The sequence below is a fragment of the Schistocerca cancellata genome, chromosome 6 (genome assembly GCF_023864275.1).
Source record: "Schistocerca cancellata isolate TAMUIC-IGC-003103 chromosome 6, iqSchCanc2.1, whole genome shotgun sequence".
NCBI lineage: Eukaryota > Metazoa > Arthropoda > Insecta > Orthoptera > Acrididae > Schistocerca > Schistocerca cancellata.
The window spans coordinates 607505726-607523565 of record NC_064631.1 but is presented as its reverse complement, the minus strand read 5'-3'; the positions used below and the strand labels follow the sequence as shown (position 1 = coordinate 607523565).

General features: G+C 38.3%; 1 protein-coding gene across 1 annotated transcript in view; it reads left to right on the top strand.

The window, feature by feature from the left end:
• Nucleotides 1-17840, top strand: part of LOC126088449 (piezo-type mechanosensitive ion channel component) — a 724612-nt gene that overhangs the window by 287484 nt on the left and 419288 nt on the right. Inside the window, exon 11 of the mRNA XM_049906591.1 lies at nt 11454-11563. Within this exon, the coding sequence (XP_049762548.1) occupies nt 11454-11563 (110 nt within the window). The remainder of the gene's footprint in view (nt 1-11453; nt 11564-17840) is intronic.

Below are 17840 nucleotides of genomic sequence, written 5' to 3'. Positions count from 1 at the left end.
TATGGGATATGTGTACATGATTACTATTAAAATTAATGAACACAGTATCATTTTATTCCAGTTCCAGCAACTACACTTAAAAACAAGATTTTTCTTCCAAAAACTGTTCCAGAAATAAAAATGCTCGTTAGACATTAGTGACTCCATGTATCAGAACAAATGTTGTGAAATAGATTATTGCAGCAGATATTATCCATGTGACCAAGGAGACTCAGATAAAACACCTATAAAGTATGTAAAACCATTTGAACTTTATTTTACATTCACTGTAATTGCTATTGGTGTATCATAATGCATTAAATAGCTGTAGCCATTTGTAATCACAATGTTTATCTTGAATTGCCCAGTGATTGTATCTGCCTACCAAAGAAATTATGAGACAGAATTGCTGGCCAATACTCACCTTGAAATTATCTCAAGGACCATGGGTCTTACTGAGGTGGGGGTGGCTTGCGGGCCTCAGTGATACAGATAGTCATACCACGGGTGTGGCTTTCCATGGTTACAGGTGTAACATTTGTACAGTTTAAATTGTAGTATTAACATGAAAATAATAATAATAATAATAATAATAATAATAATAATAAACCCCGTGGAGGCCCGGGAAAAGAATAGGCCTCTGGTATGTTCTGCCAGTCGTAAAAGGCGACGAAAAGAACAAACCACTAATACGGCTAACCCCCCTTTTAGTGTGATTAGTTGGTTCAGGACAAAACTAAAGAAGCCTCGGACAAGTGCCGTCGTGGTCGGGGACGACGTTTGAACCATATGCCCGCCCATAATGGTAACGACACTGCTAGACAACTGGAACATGATTTAAATCCAAATAGAGGTGTTTTGCAGGATATGCTTCCTGCAACCACCCTAGAAGGAAAACAAAGACAGAGGATTAGATGGTCAGATGAAGTTAATCGACACCTCATGTTCTGTTATTACCAAGCAACAAACCTAGGAACCAACACAACTGGATACAGATCACAAGTATACACAACATTTATTATCAGATACCCAGAATTAAAATTTTTAACAGAACAACGACTAGCTGATCAGATCCGTGTAATAATCAAAAATAACAGGATACCCCAGTCAGAATTAGAAAACATCAAACAACAAGTACAACAAATACTGGAACAAAATAATGTGCAATCAGAAGAAGAAGAAGAAGAAGAAAATACAGTAATGGACTCAAACATCCCAGAGCAAACAAACAAAGAACAACACACATCAATTAAACAATCAGAGGAAAACGAAATCTTAAGACAGCCACCAGAACAAGCACAAATAGAACTCGAAGTAACACACATGTTAGATATAGAAGAAAAATTTCAGCTGACGTATGTATAGAATACAAAGACACAATTACAGACATTAGACCATTCTTGCATAGACCGCCAAATAACCCACAATTCGAAACAACAATAAAAACTATCAACACAATCATACACAACAAAATAAATGAAAACACAACTATGGGAGAGTTACAACTACTGGTTTATATAGGAGCACTCACTACACTAAATATACATACTAGGCAGAGATCAGAACCAACCAACACAAAGAAGAAATCCACAAAACCAGCATGGCAACACAGGCTACAGATCAGAATAGAAAAACTGAGAAAAGACATCGGACAGCTAACACAATTTATAGGAAATGAAATGTCAGAAAAAAAAAAAAAAAAAAAACGAAAAAGGTTAGGTAAAATCTCACAACAAGAAGCGATAGAGCAATTAGATGAAAAGAAGCAGAAATTGCAAGCAGTGGCCAAACGACTTAGAAGATACAAAAAAAGTGAAAATAGAAGGAAACAAAACCAAACATTCAACACAAACCAAAAGAAATTTTACCAGACAATAGATAACACACACATTAAAATAGACAGTCCACCAAACATAACAGACATCGAACACTTCTGGAGCAACATATGGTGAAACCCGGTACAACATAACAGGCATGCACGGTGGATACAAGCAGAAACAGATACATACAAGATGATACCACAAATGCCTGAAGTGATAATTTTGCAACATGAAGTCACCCAAGCAATTAATTCTACTCACAATTGGAAAGCCCCTGGAAAAGATAAAATAGCAAATTTCTGGCTAAAGAAGTTCACCTCAACACATTCACATCTAACTAAATTATATAACAGTTACATTGCAGACCCATACACATTCCCTGATACACTTACACATGGAATAACTTATCTGAAACCTAAAGATCAAGCACACACAGCAAACCCAACTAAATATCGCCCCATAACATGCCTACCAACAATCTACAAAATATTAACTTCAGTCATTACACAGAAATTAATGACACATACAACACAGAACAAAATTATAAATGAAGAACAAAAAGGCTGTTGCAAAGGAGCACGAGGATGTAAAGAGCAACTGATAATAGATGCAGAGGTGACATATCAAGCTAAAACTAAACAAAGGTTGCTACACTACGCATACATTGATTACCAAAAAGCTTTTGATAGTGTACCCCACTCATGGTTACTACAAATATTGGAAATATACAAAGTAGATCTTAAATTGATACAGTTTCTAAACATAGTAATGAATAATTGGAAAACCACACTTAATATCCAAACAAATTCAAATAATATCACATCACAGCCAATACAGATTAAGCATGGAATATACCAAGGAGACTCATTAAGTCCTTTCTGGTTCTGCCTTGCTCTGAACCCACTATCCAACATGCTAAATAATACAAATTGTTGTTGTTGTTGTGGTCTTCAGTCCTGAGACTGGTTTGATGCAGCTCTCCATGCTACTCTATCCTGTGCAAGCTTCTTCATCTCCCAGTATCTACTGCAACCTACATCCTTCTGAATCTGATTAGTGTATTCATCTCTTGGTCTCCCTCTACGATTTTTACCCTCCACACTGCCCTCCAATGCTAAATTTGTGATCCCTTGATGCCTCAAAACATGTCCTACCAACCGATCCCTTCTTCTAGTCAAGTTGTGCCACAAACTTCTCTTCTCCCCAATCCTATTCAATACCTCCTCATTAGTTACGTGATCTACCCACCTTATCTTCAGCATTCTTCTGTAGCACCACATTTCGAAAGCTTCTATTCTCTTCTTGTCCAAACTAGTTATCGTCCATGTTTCACTTCCATACATGGCTACACTCCATACAAATACTTTCAGAAATGACTTTCTGACACTTAAATCTATACTCGATGTTAACAAATTCCTCTTCTTGAGAAACGCTTTCCTTGCCACTGCCAGTCTACATTTTATATCCTCTCTACTTCGACCATCATCGGTTATTTTACTCCCTAAATAGCAAAACTCCTTTACTACTTTAAGTGTCTCATTTCCTAATCTAATTCCCTCAGCATCACCCGACTTAATTTGACTACATTCCATTATCCTCGTTTTGCTTTTGTTGATGTTCATCGTATATCCTCCTTTCAAGACACTGTCCATTCCGTTCAACTGCTCTTCCAAGTCCTTTGCTGTCTCTGACAGAATTACAATGTCATCGGCGAACCTCAAAGTTTTTACTTCTTCTCCATGAATTTTAATACCTACTCCGAATTTTTCTTTTGTTTCCTTTACTGCTTGCTCAATATACAGATTGAATAACATCGGGGAGAGGCTACAACCCTGTCTTACTCCTTTCCCAACCACTGCTTCCCTTTCATGCCCCTCGACTCTTATAACTGCCATCTGGTTTCTGTACAAACTGTAAATAGCCTTTCGCTCCCTGTATTTTACTCCTGCCACCTTCAGAATTTGAAAGAGAGTATTCCAGTTAACATTGTCAAAAGCTTTCTCTAAGTCTACAAATGCTAGAAACGTAGGTTTGCCTTTTCTTAATCTTTCTTCTAACATAAGTCGTAAGGTCAGTATTGCCTCACGTGTTCCAACATTTCTACGGAATCCAAACTGATCTTCCCCGAGGTCGGCTTCTACCAGTTTTTCCATTCGTCTGTAAAGAATTCGCGTTAGTATTTTGCAGCTGTGACTTATTAAACTGATAGTTCGGTAATTTTCACATCTGTCAACACCTGCTTTCTTTGGGATTGGAATTATTATATTCTTCTTGAAATCTGAGGGTATTTCGCCTGTCTCATACATCGTGCTCACCAGATGGTAGAGTTTTTTCATGACTGGCTCTCCCGAGGCCATCAGTAGTTCAAATGGAATGTTGTCTACTCCCGGGGCCTTGTTTCGACTCAGGTCTTTCAGTGCTCTATCAAACTCTTCACGCAGTATCTTATCTCCCATTTCGTCTTCATCTACATCCTCTTCCATTTCCATAATATTGTCCTCAAGTACATCGCCCTTGTATAAACCCTCTATATACTCCTTCCACCTTTCTGCCTTCCCTTCTTTGCTTAGAACTGGGTTGCCATCTGAGCTCTTGATATTCATACAAGTGGTTCTCTTCTCTCCAAAGGTCTCTTTAATTTTCCTGTAGGCAGTATCTATCTTACCCCTAGTGAGATAAGCCTCTACATCCTTACATTTGTCCTCTAGCCATGCCTGCTTAGCCATTTTGCACTTCCTGTCGATCTCATTTTTGAGACGTTTGTATTCCTTTTTGCCTGCTTCATTTACTGCGTTTTTATATTTTCTCCTTTCATCAATTAAATTCAATATTTCTTCTGTTACCCAAGGATTTCTATTAGCCCTCGTCTTTTTACCTACTTGATCCTCTGCTGCCTTCACTACTTCATCCCTCAGAGCTACCCATTCTTCTTCTACTGTATTTCTTTCCCCCATTCCTGTCAATTGTTCCCTTATGCTCTCCCTGAAACTCTCTACAACCTCTGGTTCTTTCAGTTTATCCAGGTCCCATATCCTTAAATTCCCACCTTTTTGCAGTTTCTTCAGTTTCAATCTGCAGTTCATAACCAATAGATTGTGGTCAGAATCCACATCTGCCCCAGGAAATGTCTTACAATTTAAAACCTGGTTCCTAAATCTCTGTCTTACCATTATATAATCTATCTGATACCTTTTAGTATCTCCAGGATTCTTCCAGGTATACAACCTTCTTTTATGATTCTTGAACCAAGTGTTGGCTATGATTAATTTATGCTCTGTGCAAAATTCTACAAGGCGGCTTCCTCTTTCATTCCTTCCCCCCAATCCATATTCACCTACTATGTTTCCTTCTCTCCCTTTTCCTACTGACGAATTCCAGTCACCCATGACTATTAAATTTTCGTCTCCCTTCACTACCTGAATAATTTCTTTTATCTCGTCATACATTTCATCTATTTCTTCATCATCTGCAGAGGTAGTTGGCATATAAACTTGTACTACTGTAGTAGGCATGGGCTTTGTGTCTATCTTGGCCACAATAATGCGTTCACTATGCTGTTTGTAGTAGCTAACCCGCACTCCTATTTTTTTATTCATTATTAAACCTACTCCTGCATTACCCCTATTTGATTTTGTATTTATAACCCTGTAATCACCTGACCAGAAGTCTTGTTCCTCCTGCCACCGAACTTCACTAATTCCCACTATATCTAACTTTAACCTATCCATTTCCCTTTTTAAATTTTCTAACCTACCTGCCCGATTAAGGGATCTGACATTCCACGCTCCGATCCGTAGAACGCCAGTTTTCTTTCTCCTGATAACGACGTCCTCCTGAGTAGTCCCCGCCCGGAGATCCGAATGGGGGACTATTTTACCTCCGGAATATTTTACCCAAGAGGACGCCATCATCATTTAATCATACAGTAGAGCTGCATGTCCTCGGGAAAAAATTACGGCCGTAGTTTCCCCTTGCTTTCAGCCGTTCGCAGTACCAGCACAGCAAGGCCGTTTTGGTTAATGTTACAAGGCCAGATCAGTCAATCATCCAGACTGTTGCCCCTGCAACTACTGAAAAGGCTGCTGCCCCTCTTCAGGAACCACATGTTTGTCTGGCCTCTCAACAGATACCCCTCCATTGTGGTTGCACCAACGGTACGGCCATCTGTATCGCTGAGGCACGCAAGCCTCCCCACCAACGGCAAGGTCCATGGTTCATACAAATTATGGATACAATATTACTGGAACATACCCACACAAAATCACACATTTGCTATACATGGATGATCTAAAACTACTGGTAGCAACAAATCAACAACTCAGCCAATTACTAAAGATAACAGAAGTATTCAGCAATGATATAAATATGGCTTTTGGAACAGACAAATGTAAGAAAAATGGCATAGTCAAGGGAAAACACACTAAACAAGAAGATTACATATTGGATAACCACAGCGATTGCATAGAAGCGATGGAAAAAACAGATGCCTATAAATATCTAGGATACAGACAAAAAATAGGAATAGATAATACAAATAGTAAAGAGGAACTGAAAGAAAAATATAGACAAAGACTAACAAAAATACTGAAAACAGAATTGACAGCAAGAAACAAGACAAAAGCTATAAATACTTATGCTATACCAATATTGACCTACTCATTTGGAGTAGTGAAAAGGAGTAACACAGACCTAGAAGCACTCAATACACTTACAGAATCACAATGCCACAAATATAGAATACATCACATACATTCAACAACTGAAAGATTCACATTAAGCAGAAAGGAAGGAGGAAGGGGATTTATCGACATAAAAAACCTACATTATGGACAGGTAGACAATTTGAGAAAATTCTTTATAGAACGAGCAGAAACTAGCAAAATACACAAAGCAATCACTCATATAAATACATCGGCTACACCATTGCAATTTCATAACCACTTCTACAACCCTTTAGATCACATAACATCAACAGATACAAAGAAAGTAAATTGGAGAAAGAAAACACTACATGGCAAGCACCCATATCATCTAACACAGCCACACATCGATCAAGACGCATCCAACACATGGCTAAGAAAAGGCAATATATACAGTGAGACGGAAGGATTCGTTATTGCAATACAGGATCAAACAATAAACACCAGATATTACAGCAAGCATATTATTAAAGATCCCAATACCACAATAGATAAATGCAGACTTTGAAAACAACAAATAGAAACAGTAGATCACATCACAAGCGGATGTACAATACTAGCAAATACTGAATACACCAGAAGACATGACAATGTAGCAAAAATAATACATCAACTACTTGCCATACAATGTAAACTAATAAAACAACACGTTCCCACATACAAGTATGCACCACAAAATGTACTGGAGAATGATGAATACAAATTATACTGGAACAGAACCATTATAACAGATAAAACACCACCACATAACAAACCTGACATCATACTCACCAATAAAAAGAAGAAATTAACACATATAATCGAAATATCTATACCCAATACAACAAATATACAGAAGAAAACAGGAGAAAAAAATGAAAAATACATCCAACTGGCTGAGGAAGTCAAGGACATGTGGCATCAAGATAAAGTTGACATTATGCCAATTATACTATCAACTACAGGAGTCATACCACAATATCCACCAGTACATCAACGCAATACAGCTGCATCCAAACGTATATACACAACTACAGAAATCTGTAATTATTGATACATATTCAATTACCCGAAAGTTCCTAAATGCAATGTAACATATACCGTACAGTTAAAAGGAAGTCACGCTTGATCAAGGTCCACGTCACTTTCCATTTTTAACCAGATATAATGTCTGAGAAAGGAGAGAAATAATAATAATAATAATAATAACAACTCTGATAAACCTGTGTGAGCTGTGTTGATTTGTCACTAACAAAGGATTAGGAAGTGTTACAAATGTAAAAAGCTTTCACATTTCATGGAATGACCCAGATGCAATCATAACAGAGGTATATCTTTGGAGAGGCCAGAAAAATCTGTGGTTCCTGAAGAGGGCAGCAGTCATTTCAATAGCTGCATGGCCAATAGTCTGGATGATTGACCGATGAGACCGTACTGTGTTCGTACTGTGAACAATCATAAGGGGATGATCCAAAAGTTTCTGTCTGAAGGCTGTACATTTCAGAATCAGTATACCAATCATGCAAAATCACTGTCAGCATTGGGGCAATTGTCCCACCTATGCACCTGGTTGAAGATGCCCATTTTCTAAAACTCAGTGTCCTGCTGCATAAAGATGTGCATAACTGCCTGTTGCACATCCTTGTTTGACAGAAATTGTTGACCATTCAAGGCCTTTTGTTAAAGTACTGAAGTCGTTATGATTGGTTGGGAAGAGATAAGGACTATAAGGCAGGTGCTTGAGTGCCTTCCACTTCAGTTGACATAACTTCTCCACTACAACATTTACGATATGGAGATGTGCTTTATCATGAAGCAGCAGCACCCCTTGACGCACCATCCCACAATGGTGGTTTCCGACATTCTGCCACATACATATTACTCATTCTCTGATGGATGTCTAGCTGTGTTTGTCCTCTGGCAGTCGAGCAAAGAATAACAGCACGTTGGTCCTGTTCGAACACTTTAGGCAATAAATTCGCCACAGTTCATGTTTCCACGTGATGAATTCTTCTCGGGGTTATCAGCCAAGTGGTGGCATCGTCTTGTCGCAACGTTTCAATGAGTTTCGTACCCATCATCTTCTGGCCAGAACTCATTGAAATATTGCAACAAGACAACACCACCATTTGGCTGATAACCCAAGAAGAATTCATCAGTGGAATACACCGAGAAAGACTGCAGTTGCATATGTGTTTCCACATTTCCCGCACGCATATTGGAAACCACAATTGCCACACTAATCCCTAGCCTATGTGTTGGTACTTTATACCTGCATTGGAGTCATGTTATGTTGCACATATTCTGCAGCAACACCCTCAAAGAGAAAGGTTTTGATCTTTCTTTTAAAAGGAGAAACTACAGCCATTATGTCCACCAAGGTCATGTAGGAGTCACTCTACTGTCTGGCCTAATGATGACTGCATCTCCTGGAGTAAAATATTCTACAGCTGAAATAGTACGCCATTCGTACAAGTGTGTGAATGCGGAATGTTAGATCCCTTAATTGGTTAGGTGGGTTGGAGAATTTAAAAAAGGAAATGGACAGATTGAAGTTGCCATAGCATTAGTGAAATGCAATACATGATTATACATATGAAATCGGTCGGTGATAATGCAGGAATAGATCTAATACTGAATGAAAGAGAGTAGTGCTACTATGAACAGCACAGTGAGCACATTACACGACTGAAATGAAGCAAACAATTATCACAGTAGTAAAAGGTCATATGCCTGCTAGCTCCACAGATGGAGATGGGACTGAAAGACTGTACGGTGAGATAAGAGACTGTTAATGGGGATGAAAAATTAAATGTGATGGGGGTGAAATTCGGCATTAGGACAAAGAAGAGAAGAAAAAAAATTGTGTGAGAACATGGTCTTGAGGAAAGAAGTAGCGGAATCCACCTGTAAAATTTTGCACAGAGCGTTCTCAACACTTGGTTTGAGAATCATGAAAGGAGGTTGATAAGATGGAGAAGATCAGGAAACACTCGGAAGTATTAGTTCAGCTATACAGGAGTAAAACTAAACATTTTAGTAGGTAACACTATAAAATAATTCAAATAAAACTTCCATATAGAAGGCATCCCATTTGTATTGGTTCCAGAGTCACAACTGATTACATTTCTGTGTTTGTGTACCGTTCACTGTGGGTTTATTTATCGATTGTTATTTTTATTTTGAAGTTAAAGTTGTGAAGTTGTGCTTGAATTTACATAATTGCATTTTTTAACTATGATTGTTATTTGCTGGCTGATTCTACTGTATCATTTAAACCCCTTGCACATACCTACAAATGCTGAATATGCTGGTTTGGTATTAATATACATGTTTTGATATAGAAATACTGCTGCTTGCAGAGAACGTGGTACAAGATTTCCTAACCACAGACTGCTACATGCAGAAGTGCTTGGTTATAATTCAATAAACTGTGTGAGACTGGTCTAGTGGCCAGGAGTCATATTCCACATGAAGGTGTAGATCAACAGGGTGTGGATGAATTAGCATTCATTATTCAGTTGCTAGAACAAAGTTCTTCAACAAGCACGTGCTGAATTTTCACGTGTATCAGTGTTCCACATATGACAGACATTATGTCTGTGCAATCCTTATCATTTAGAGTGGATTCAGTACCTTTGAGAAGATGGTGAAAGTAAGTGATTGGAATTTTGTCATTGCTAGGAGCAAAGTAATCCCATTAATATTATTAACTCCTGAAGGCACTTTCACCCATGACGGTATCAGTAACAGTCATAAATGAACTGGTAGTCCAACAAAAACACACATATCTTTGTGGATACACATTTTCGAGAACAGCTGTCCGTAAACATCTGCTGTAGTATGAAAACCAGTTGATCGCGCCTGTTGTGTTAAATTTTCATCTTACAGGGCCCCATTATTTAGAGTGTTTTTGAAAATGAGTTTCCAGTATTATTGGAAGAGGTCCTTGGCCTGCAAGGATGTGTGTGTTTTTCCATCATGACAGGGCATTTGGACAATCTAGTCATCAGATCACACATCACCTAAACCTAACATTGCTCAGAAAATCAAATGGTACAAATGGTCATGTTAATTCATCAAGTTCTGTGATGATTACAAGGGGAGGCCTACAAAGAAAACGTAAGCATAAGAGACTAATTGATCATTCAGATTACAAGTAGTGCTGCCCTCATAAGAGATAGACAGGATGACTTCAGAAGAGCTGTATGTGGTGGTGTCAAGAGAATTCTATAGTGCATTGAGTTTGAGATGGAATTCTTGAAAATCAACTTTGAACTTAATCATTTGCCTTTCCATAAGACCTTCTATAAGTATTTGTTTGCATTACATTCAGACAGTAACTAATAAATATTGGGCACATGTTAGGGGGAATATTTTCTTTGAATTAATATGTACTACCACCCACTAAAATATTTACTATTCCTCCTGGGGCATCCTTTGTAATGGCAAGACAATTTTGAAACCAGATTCTAAATTTAAAAAAAAAAAAACATTTCCAGAGACACATTGGGACTCTGACCATAAATTTTAGTTTGGACTTGTAGATTGAAGTAAAGAAATTGTAGAAAGATACAAAACTAGGAAGACACGACTAGATAAATTGAAAGATCCAGAGGTTGTTGAGAGTTTCAGTGGGAACATTAGGCGATGACTGACTGAAACAGTGAAAAAGTATTGTTTATCAGCCACAAATAAATTGCATTACCATTATAAACTACAATTATTCAAAAATACTTCTTGTGCAAAAACTTTGACATATCACGTAAATTTCATATATGGTTTAAATAAGATTAAGAAATAAAAAATAGTGTTTGTGTTAGGAGTGATATCATAGCAAGTGTGATTATTCCACTTGTAGTGTTTTGAACTACTACTGTGTTTTAACAAGACAACTATTATAGGCATAATTTTGTTCTGTTTTTAAAATTTTGTAACTTATTTCATGCAATTAAATCTGCTGTTTTTTTTGTAGAGGGAGAGGAGCTGAGAAGCAGTGCCTTTGAAATTATTTTGGACTGCATTACGCTTACAATTCAACTAATCAACCGATCTTCATATATTGGTGCAAATTTAATAATGATGGTAAGTATAGTAAAATAACTTGTCCATAGTCGTACTGAATTGTAGAGACATAGGGTCAATGACAGGAGCATAAATGAGATTGAAAACTTGCTAGCGTATCACACAATGTAGGAATTGCAGTTCTGGGGTCAAGAGTTGTGTCAAGTGAAGTAGGAGAGAGGAGAAAAAGGCAAGGAATGGGAGGAAGTGTTGGGAAACAGAGTAAACCCCACTGCCCACCCCCTCCCTCCGTATAGAAATAAAGCTGTGTGTCTGGCCCAAGTACAGACTGCTACTGTGACACTTGAACAGCATCCAATGGCAATGAAGGCTGTGCCATTGAAGCTGTAGACTCCATGCTGCATGCATCGTTCGTTGTAGGCAGTAGACATCGGTCATGATGTTGAGTCACAGAATCATCTGTGAACAGAGATTGTAATTGCAATAGTTTTCAAACCTTGAAATTTACAGGAGATCTGGTAGTAATCTGGAATGTGGTCTGTTACATTGTACATGACAACAGAAAAACATGTAGCTTTCTCTGTAGCAGTTGCACGCTCAGATATGTGGGATGTAGATGAAAGATCGAGTTGGAGAAAAATGTTCCTGCAATTTACACATTTTGGCTGAGGCAACCTCTAATTTCTAAGAATTCACACAAATTTTGAAATATAACACTTTACTCTTGGTAGAAATGTTGTTTTTTTCCCCTTCCCTTGGGTATTTTAACTTACCATTTAAATTGCAGAAAGCATGCTTCAGCATATGAAAATCTTCAGCGAGTACTCTTGCATCTTAGAGCTGGAGCCAATAGAATCCAATCCGATCACCATGATACCTGGTGCAGCAAGGCTGTTAACCACACTATGTTGCAGTGTGTCACCAGGAGGGCTGCAGTGCAGGGTGTGGGAGCTGCTTACTGTATGATGTCCATGAACCATCTGCCAGCTCATCTGCTTGTGCTCGGAGTACAGAAATATCTATATTGTAATGGCACAAGAAATTGGCACCAAGAATGGTTTTCCGTGAGAGCTAATAAAAAACTCCTCTGAAATGGCCTCTTGAAGCATAAGTTACTACTATGCTTTGTTTACCAAATGTACGAATGTTACAGTTATTAGCAGCTGCATGCTAAGAGTCAGCCAAAGTTTGTTGGTCCTGATTCAAAGGTGGTAAACAGGTGTCTGATCCTGCACCAGTGAGGTATGTTTGTGAAATGACATGGACAAAAAAAATTTGCCAAGAACGTTGTGTCAGTCTGGTGTTTCATGAAAGTTTACGAGTTGCCAGTGGTGAATGTGATGACAAATTCACTACCTAAATTGGAAACGACCATCTTTAGGTCGAGAACAGCAGCAAAAGCATTAGGAAATTTTGACTTATTGTAGACACTTTTCTTGCAGACGTTGGTAGATGCCTGCACACGACAGCTGTTATCTTTTGGGCAATCATAAGGGGATGTTCACTTCCTTGGCTTTTGGCCAAAGCTTGAATGGTACCAGTACCAATTCCATGACAACTTCTTGACAAGGCCACATATATCCCATCAGCTGATGTTGCATCGGCTCTTGAGTCAGTGCTTCTGCATGCATTGCCTTGATTTGCCACTGGAGAATGTTTGTCTAGCTTGACCATACAGATCTCTTTCACTAGCAGAAGCTGTTGCCCTCTATTAGCATTGTGTCTGATTATGATGCAACACTATTACTAGCTTATGGGTCTACACTTGAATTGTCAATTTGCAAAAATATAGTACATTTAATCACCCACATGCAACTGTGAAGATGAGTCTTTGCTGTTGTTCAAAATTACAGCACTCTTAACGGGAAAGATAGCTATTAACAACACTTGTCGTTGGGTAGCTTCTGAAATTTTAACTTATGTAAGTAATGGTTGAAGGTGACATCCATGGTGAGGATAAATAGTAAATTGTCATCATGCACACAATAAGCAGTAAGTGAAAGTTGCAACATTTTGAACCACAGGTCCAGCTGTTGTTGCATTTACAGTGGTATTAAGACTTGCTACACGATGCGGAAGACGTGGTGTGCCCAACTGGTAAAATGTTTGAGGGCTGCATGAAACCAGGAACTTAACATGAATGTTCCAAAGTTCGAATCATTGAGAACCAGATTGGTAATCACTCTATCTGATTCATTCAGCAACTGATCTGGTGAAGCATGATCTGTTTTAATGGGTGCTGTAGATTCGCACATGATGTGCTTCTTGCTACCCATAGTTTTTTTGCAGGGATACCACTTATGGTGGCACTATACATAATAAAAACAATGTTTTACAGCTACTGGTGATTACTGCAATCTATTATTGCACAAGAAGCATGCAATGTGATAAAATATAAAACAGTAGCCATATGGAAGGAAGACAAACGGTGAGAAGACAAAGGCAACAGTACAAAAATTATTACACACTTTATCCATTCAGTGATAGTCTTTAAAGTTAGATTAATTGTGTCACCACAATATGACATTGGTCTGCCTAACAGTTGGATCAGTTACTTTGTGAGTGATTGTAAGCAAATGGTAAGCATCAAGCTCAATAGTGTCAACCTTAAAGCTATTTCTGAACATACATCACAGTATAAGGGTAAAAGCACTGTGGATGCTATAAATGAGTTTATCCAAAAAATATGCTCCATGTTAGATAAGGGTAGAAAGGTCACAGGAATATTCTGTGATGCAACTAAAGCTTTGATTCAGTGAACCATGCATTACTCCTCCACTAATTACAGATGTATGGAATTGGGGACACTGCTTTAAAATGGTTTAGCTCTTACCTGTCAGATAGGAAACAAAGAGTAATTTTAACTTCAAATGGAACCAATCATTCCTCAAACTGGAAAACAGTTCCCCAAGGAGTCCCACAAGGCTTGATATTGGGTCCCTATCTGTTTCTTTCTTGCGTAAATGACCTACCACTTCCTATTTATGTTCATTCAGTCTTATTTGCTGATGATACATCGGTTCCAATTGAAAATGATGAATCTGAAAGTGTTCCAGAAAAAGCCAAAAATACTTTAGAAAAACTCGAATCTTGGTTCCATCAGAATGGACTAAAACTAAATGTAACGAAAACCAAAATGATGCAATTTGAAGCTAAATCACTAGAAAAGACTGAAGTAAAGTTAACTTGTAATGATCAGGATATCACAGAAGGAAAGCATGTGAAATTCTTAGGCCTAAATCATAATAAAAATTTAAATTGGAAGATACACATAGATTACTTAGCAAATAAACTGAACAGCTTGGCATTTGCAATGTGTATTTTGTCAGGTGCCACAAACCTGGATACCAGAAAGATAGTTTATCACTGCTAATTTGAGTCAGTTATTCGTTATGGCATAATCTTCTGGGGAAATTCAGCAAATGTCACTAGGCTCCTAGTGTTGCAAAAAAAAAAAAAAAAAAAAGGTCCTGTTAACTACAGTTAAAAAATTTAAAAATACTATCTATCCCCTCACTTTATATATGTGAGGTGGCAGTGTTCTTATATAAAAATCAACATACACTAGACACTTTCCGTTTTGACCACAACTACAGCACTTGCCACAGAGATAATTCCAAACTTCCAACACATTGTTTAAAACTTTATGCCCAAATACCAGAGTATATAGGGTTAAAAAATTTCAATAAAATAAAAGGCAGTAATATATTTAAGATGGAGCTTGGTTCACTGAAAAGATTTCTCTTTACTCCTCTGGTGGAAAAGTGTTACTATTCTGTCCAAGAATTCATTGAGGACAGCTTCACCGTCTGAGCAAAGGGATTGTATTACATGTATTATTTTATGTATTTATGTAGCTGTGACAGAAATGTAAAATATAATGTAAACCTTTGTATTTATCTTAAAAAAGAGAAAAAAGTTTCTTTTTGTAAACCTTGACATGCCTCCTGTACGTCAAATCAAATGATTTGAAAATTGTACATAATGAGATGAGTAAATCACATATCATATATATAATGTGATTAAACATGGCATATCTCAAGGATCAGTAATGGAATCACTTCTGTTTCTTTTGCACATTATCTTAGCTTTTAAGAGAAGACGATTAATATATGCTCATGAAGCTATCATATTTGCAGATGACACCACAATTTTATGAAAAGGGTTAATTAAGAAAGAAGTATAGCAATCAGAAAACACTGCCACAACTTGGCAACAAGACACAAAATAAACAGCATAGAATAAACAGCAAATAATAAACAGTAAAAAAGCTATCTCACTACCATTTCTTAATCCTGTTAAAAGGTTGTGTACACCCCATTTATCTGTTTCAGTGGTGTACCAGTTGGTAACAGAACAGAAACCAGATTCTCAGGATTATAGTTCCAAAGAAATTTAAATTGCAGTAGACGTGTGAACTATCTGAATGCAAAATCAAGTAATACTTGAATTGCTCTCTAAAACACTGTTTGACTGGAAAACAGCAAAGAGTGTATATTATGCCTACTTTCATTCTCACTTTAAATATCAGGTCACAGTTTGAGAAAATTTAAAAGCAGTTATCAACACATTCAAATTGCAAAAATGGGTAATTAGAATCATGTTTGGATGCAAATCCCTCTTTAAATACTCTCGTATTCCAGCTTCACCATACAACAATATTATGAAAAGGAAAGTTGCCACTCACCATATAGCAGAAATGCTGAGTTGCAGATTGGTACAACAAAAAGACTGACACACACACACACACACACACACACACACACACACACACACACACACACACACACACGTCTCACAAATAATAATATTTGTGACAGTCTTTTTGTTGTGCCTATCTGCGACTCAGCATCTCCGTTATATGGTGAGTGGCAACTTTTCTTTACATAATATTGTTACATTCGATCCTGAATTTTCCATTGTTTAACTTCACCTTACATATACATATTATGGAAACTCTTTATGTTCTTTAAAATAAAAGTAATCTAGGTAAGCTAGTGGACTGAAAAAACCTTACATTCATAATCATTTTATCAGAGAAAATGAAAACTTGATTTGACCCAGATCAATGCTTTCTTATCAGGAAGGTACTTTCCACATGATAGTTAAGTTTGTTGTTAAACTTCTCAAAAACATAAAAGTAAATACTGAGATCAAATCCCTTGGAAAGTCTTTAGTCACATTTACAGAATACACCATTGAGCGGAGATGCTGAGTCGCGATAGGCACAAAAAAAGATTCACACACTCATAGCTTTCGGCCATTAAGGCCTTTGTGAGCAGTAGATACGCTTACGTACGCACACGCGCACACTCACGCAAACGCAACTTGCATACAAATCTGCAGTCTCAGAGAGCTGAAACTACACTGCGAGCAGCAGCAACAGTGCATGATGGGAGTGGTGACTGTGTGGGGGTAAGGAGGCGACTGGGGCAGGGAGGGGGAGCGATAGTATGGTGGGAGTGGCGGACAGTGAAGTGTTGCAGTTTAGACGGAGGGCAGGAGAGAAGGTGTGGAGGGGAGAGGGGTAAGTAGTGGAAAGGAGAGAAATAAAAATAAAAATAATAATAAATTAAAAGACTGGTGTGGCGGTGAAATGGTGGCTGTGTAGTTCTGGAATGGGAACAGGGAGGGGGCTGGATGGGTGAGGACAGTGACTAATGAAGGTTGAGACCAGGAGGGTTACGGGAACGTAGGATGTATTGCAGGGAAAGTTCCCACCTGCGCAATTCAGAAAAGCTGGTGTTGGTGGGAAGGATCCATATGCCACAGGCTGTGAAGCAGTCATTGAGATGAGGGGCATCATGTTTGGCAGTGTGTTCAGCAACAGGGTTGTCACTTGTTTTTTGGCCACAGTTTGTCGGTGGCCATTCATGCGGACAGACAGCTTGTTGGTTGTCATGCCTACATAGAATGCAGCACAGTGGTTGCAGCTTAGTTTGTAAATCATATGACTGGTTTCACAGGTAGCCCTGCCTTTGATGGGATAGGTGATGTTAGTGACCGGACTGGAGTAGGTGGTGATAGGAGGATGTATGGGACAGGTCTTGCATCTAGGTCTATTACAGGGGTATGAGCCATGAGGTAAGGGATTGGAAGCACGGGTTGTGTTCAGATGGACAAGTATATTGTGTAGGTTCGGTGGACGGTGGAATACCACAGTAGGAGGGGTGGGAAGGTTAGTGGGTAGGAGATTTCTCACTTCAGGGCACGACGAGAGGTAATCGAAACCCTGGCGGAGAATGTAATTCAGTTGCTCCAGTCCCGGATGGTATTGAGATACAAGGGGAATGCTCCTCTGTGGCCGGACTGTGGGACTTTGGGAGGTGGTAGGAGA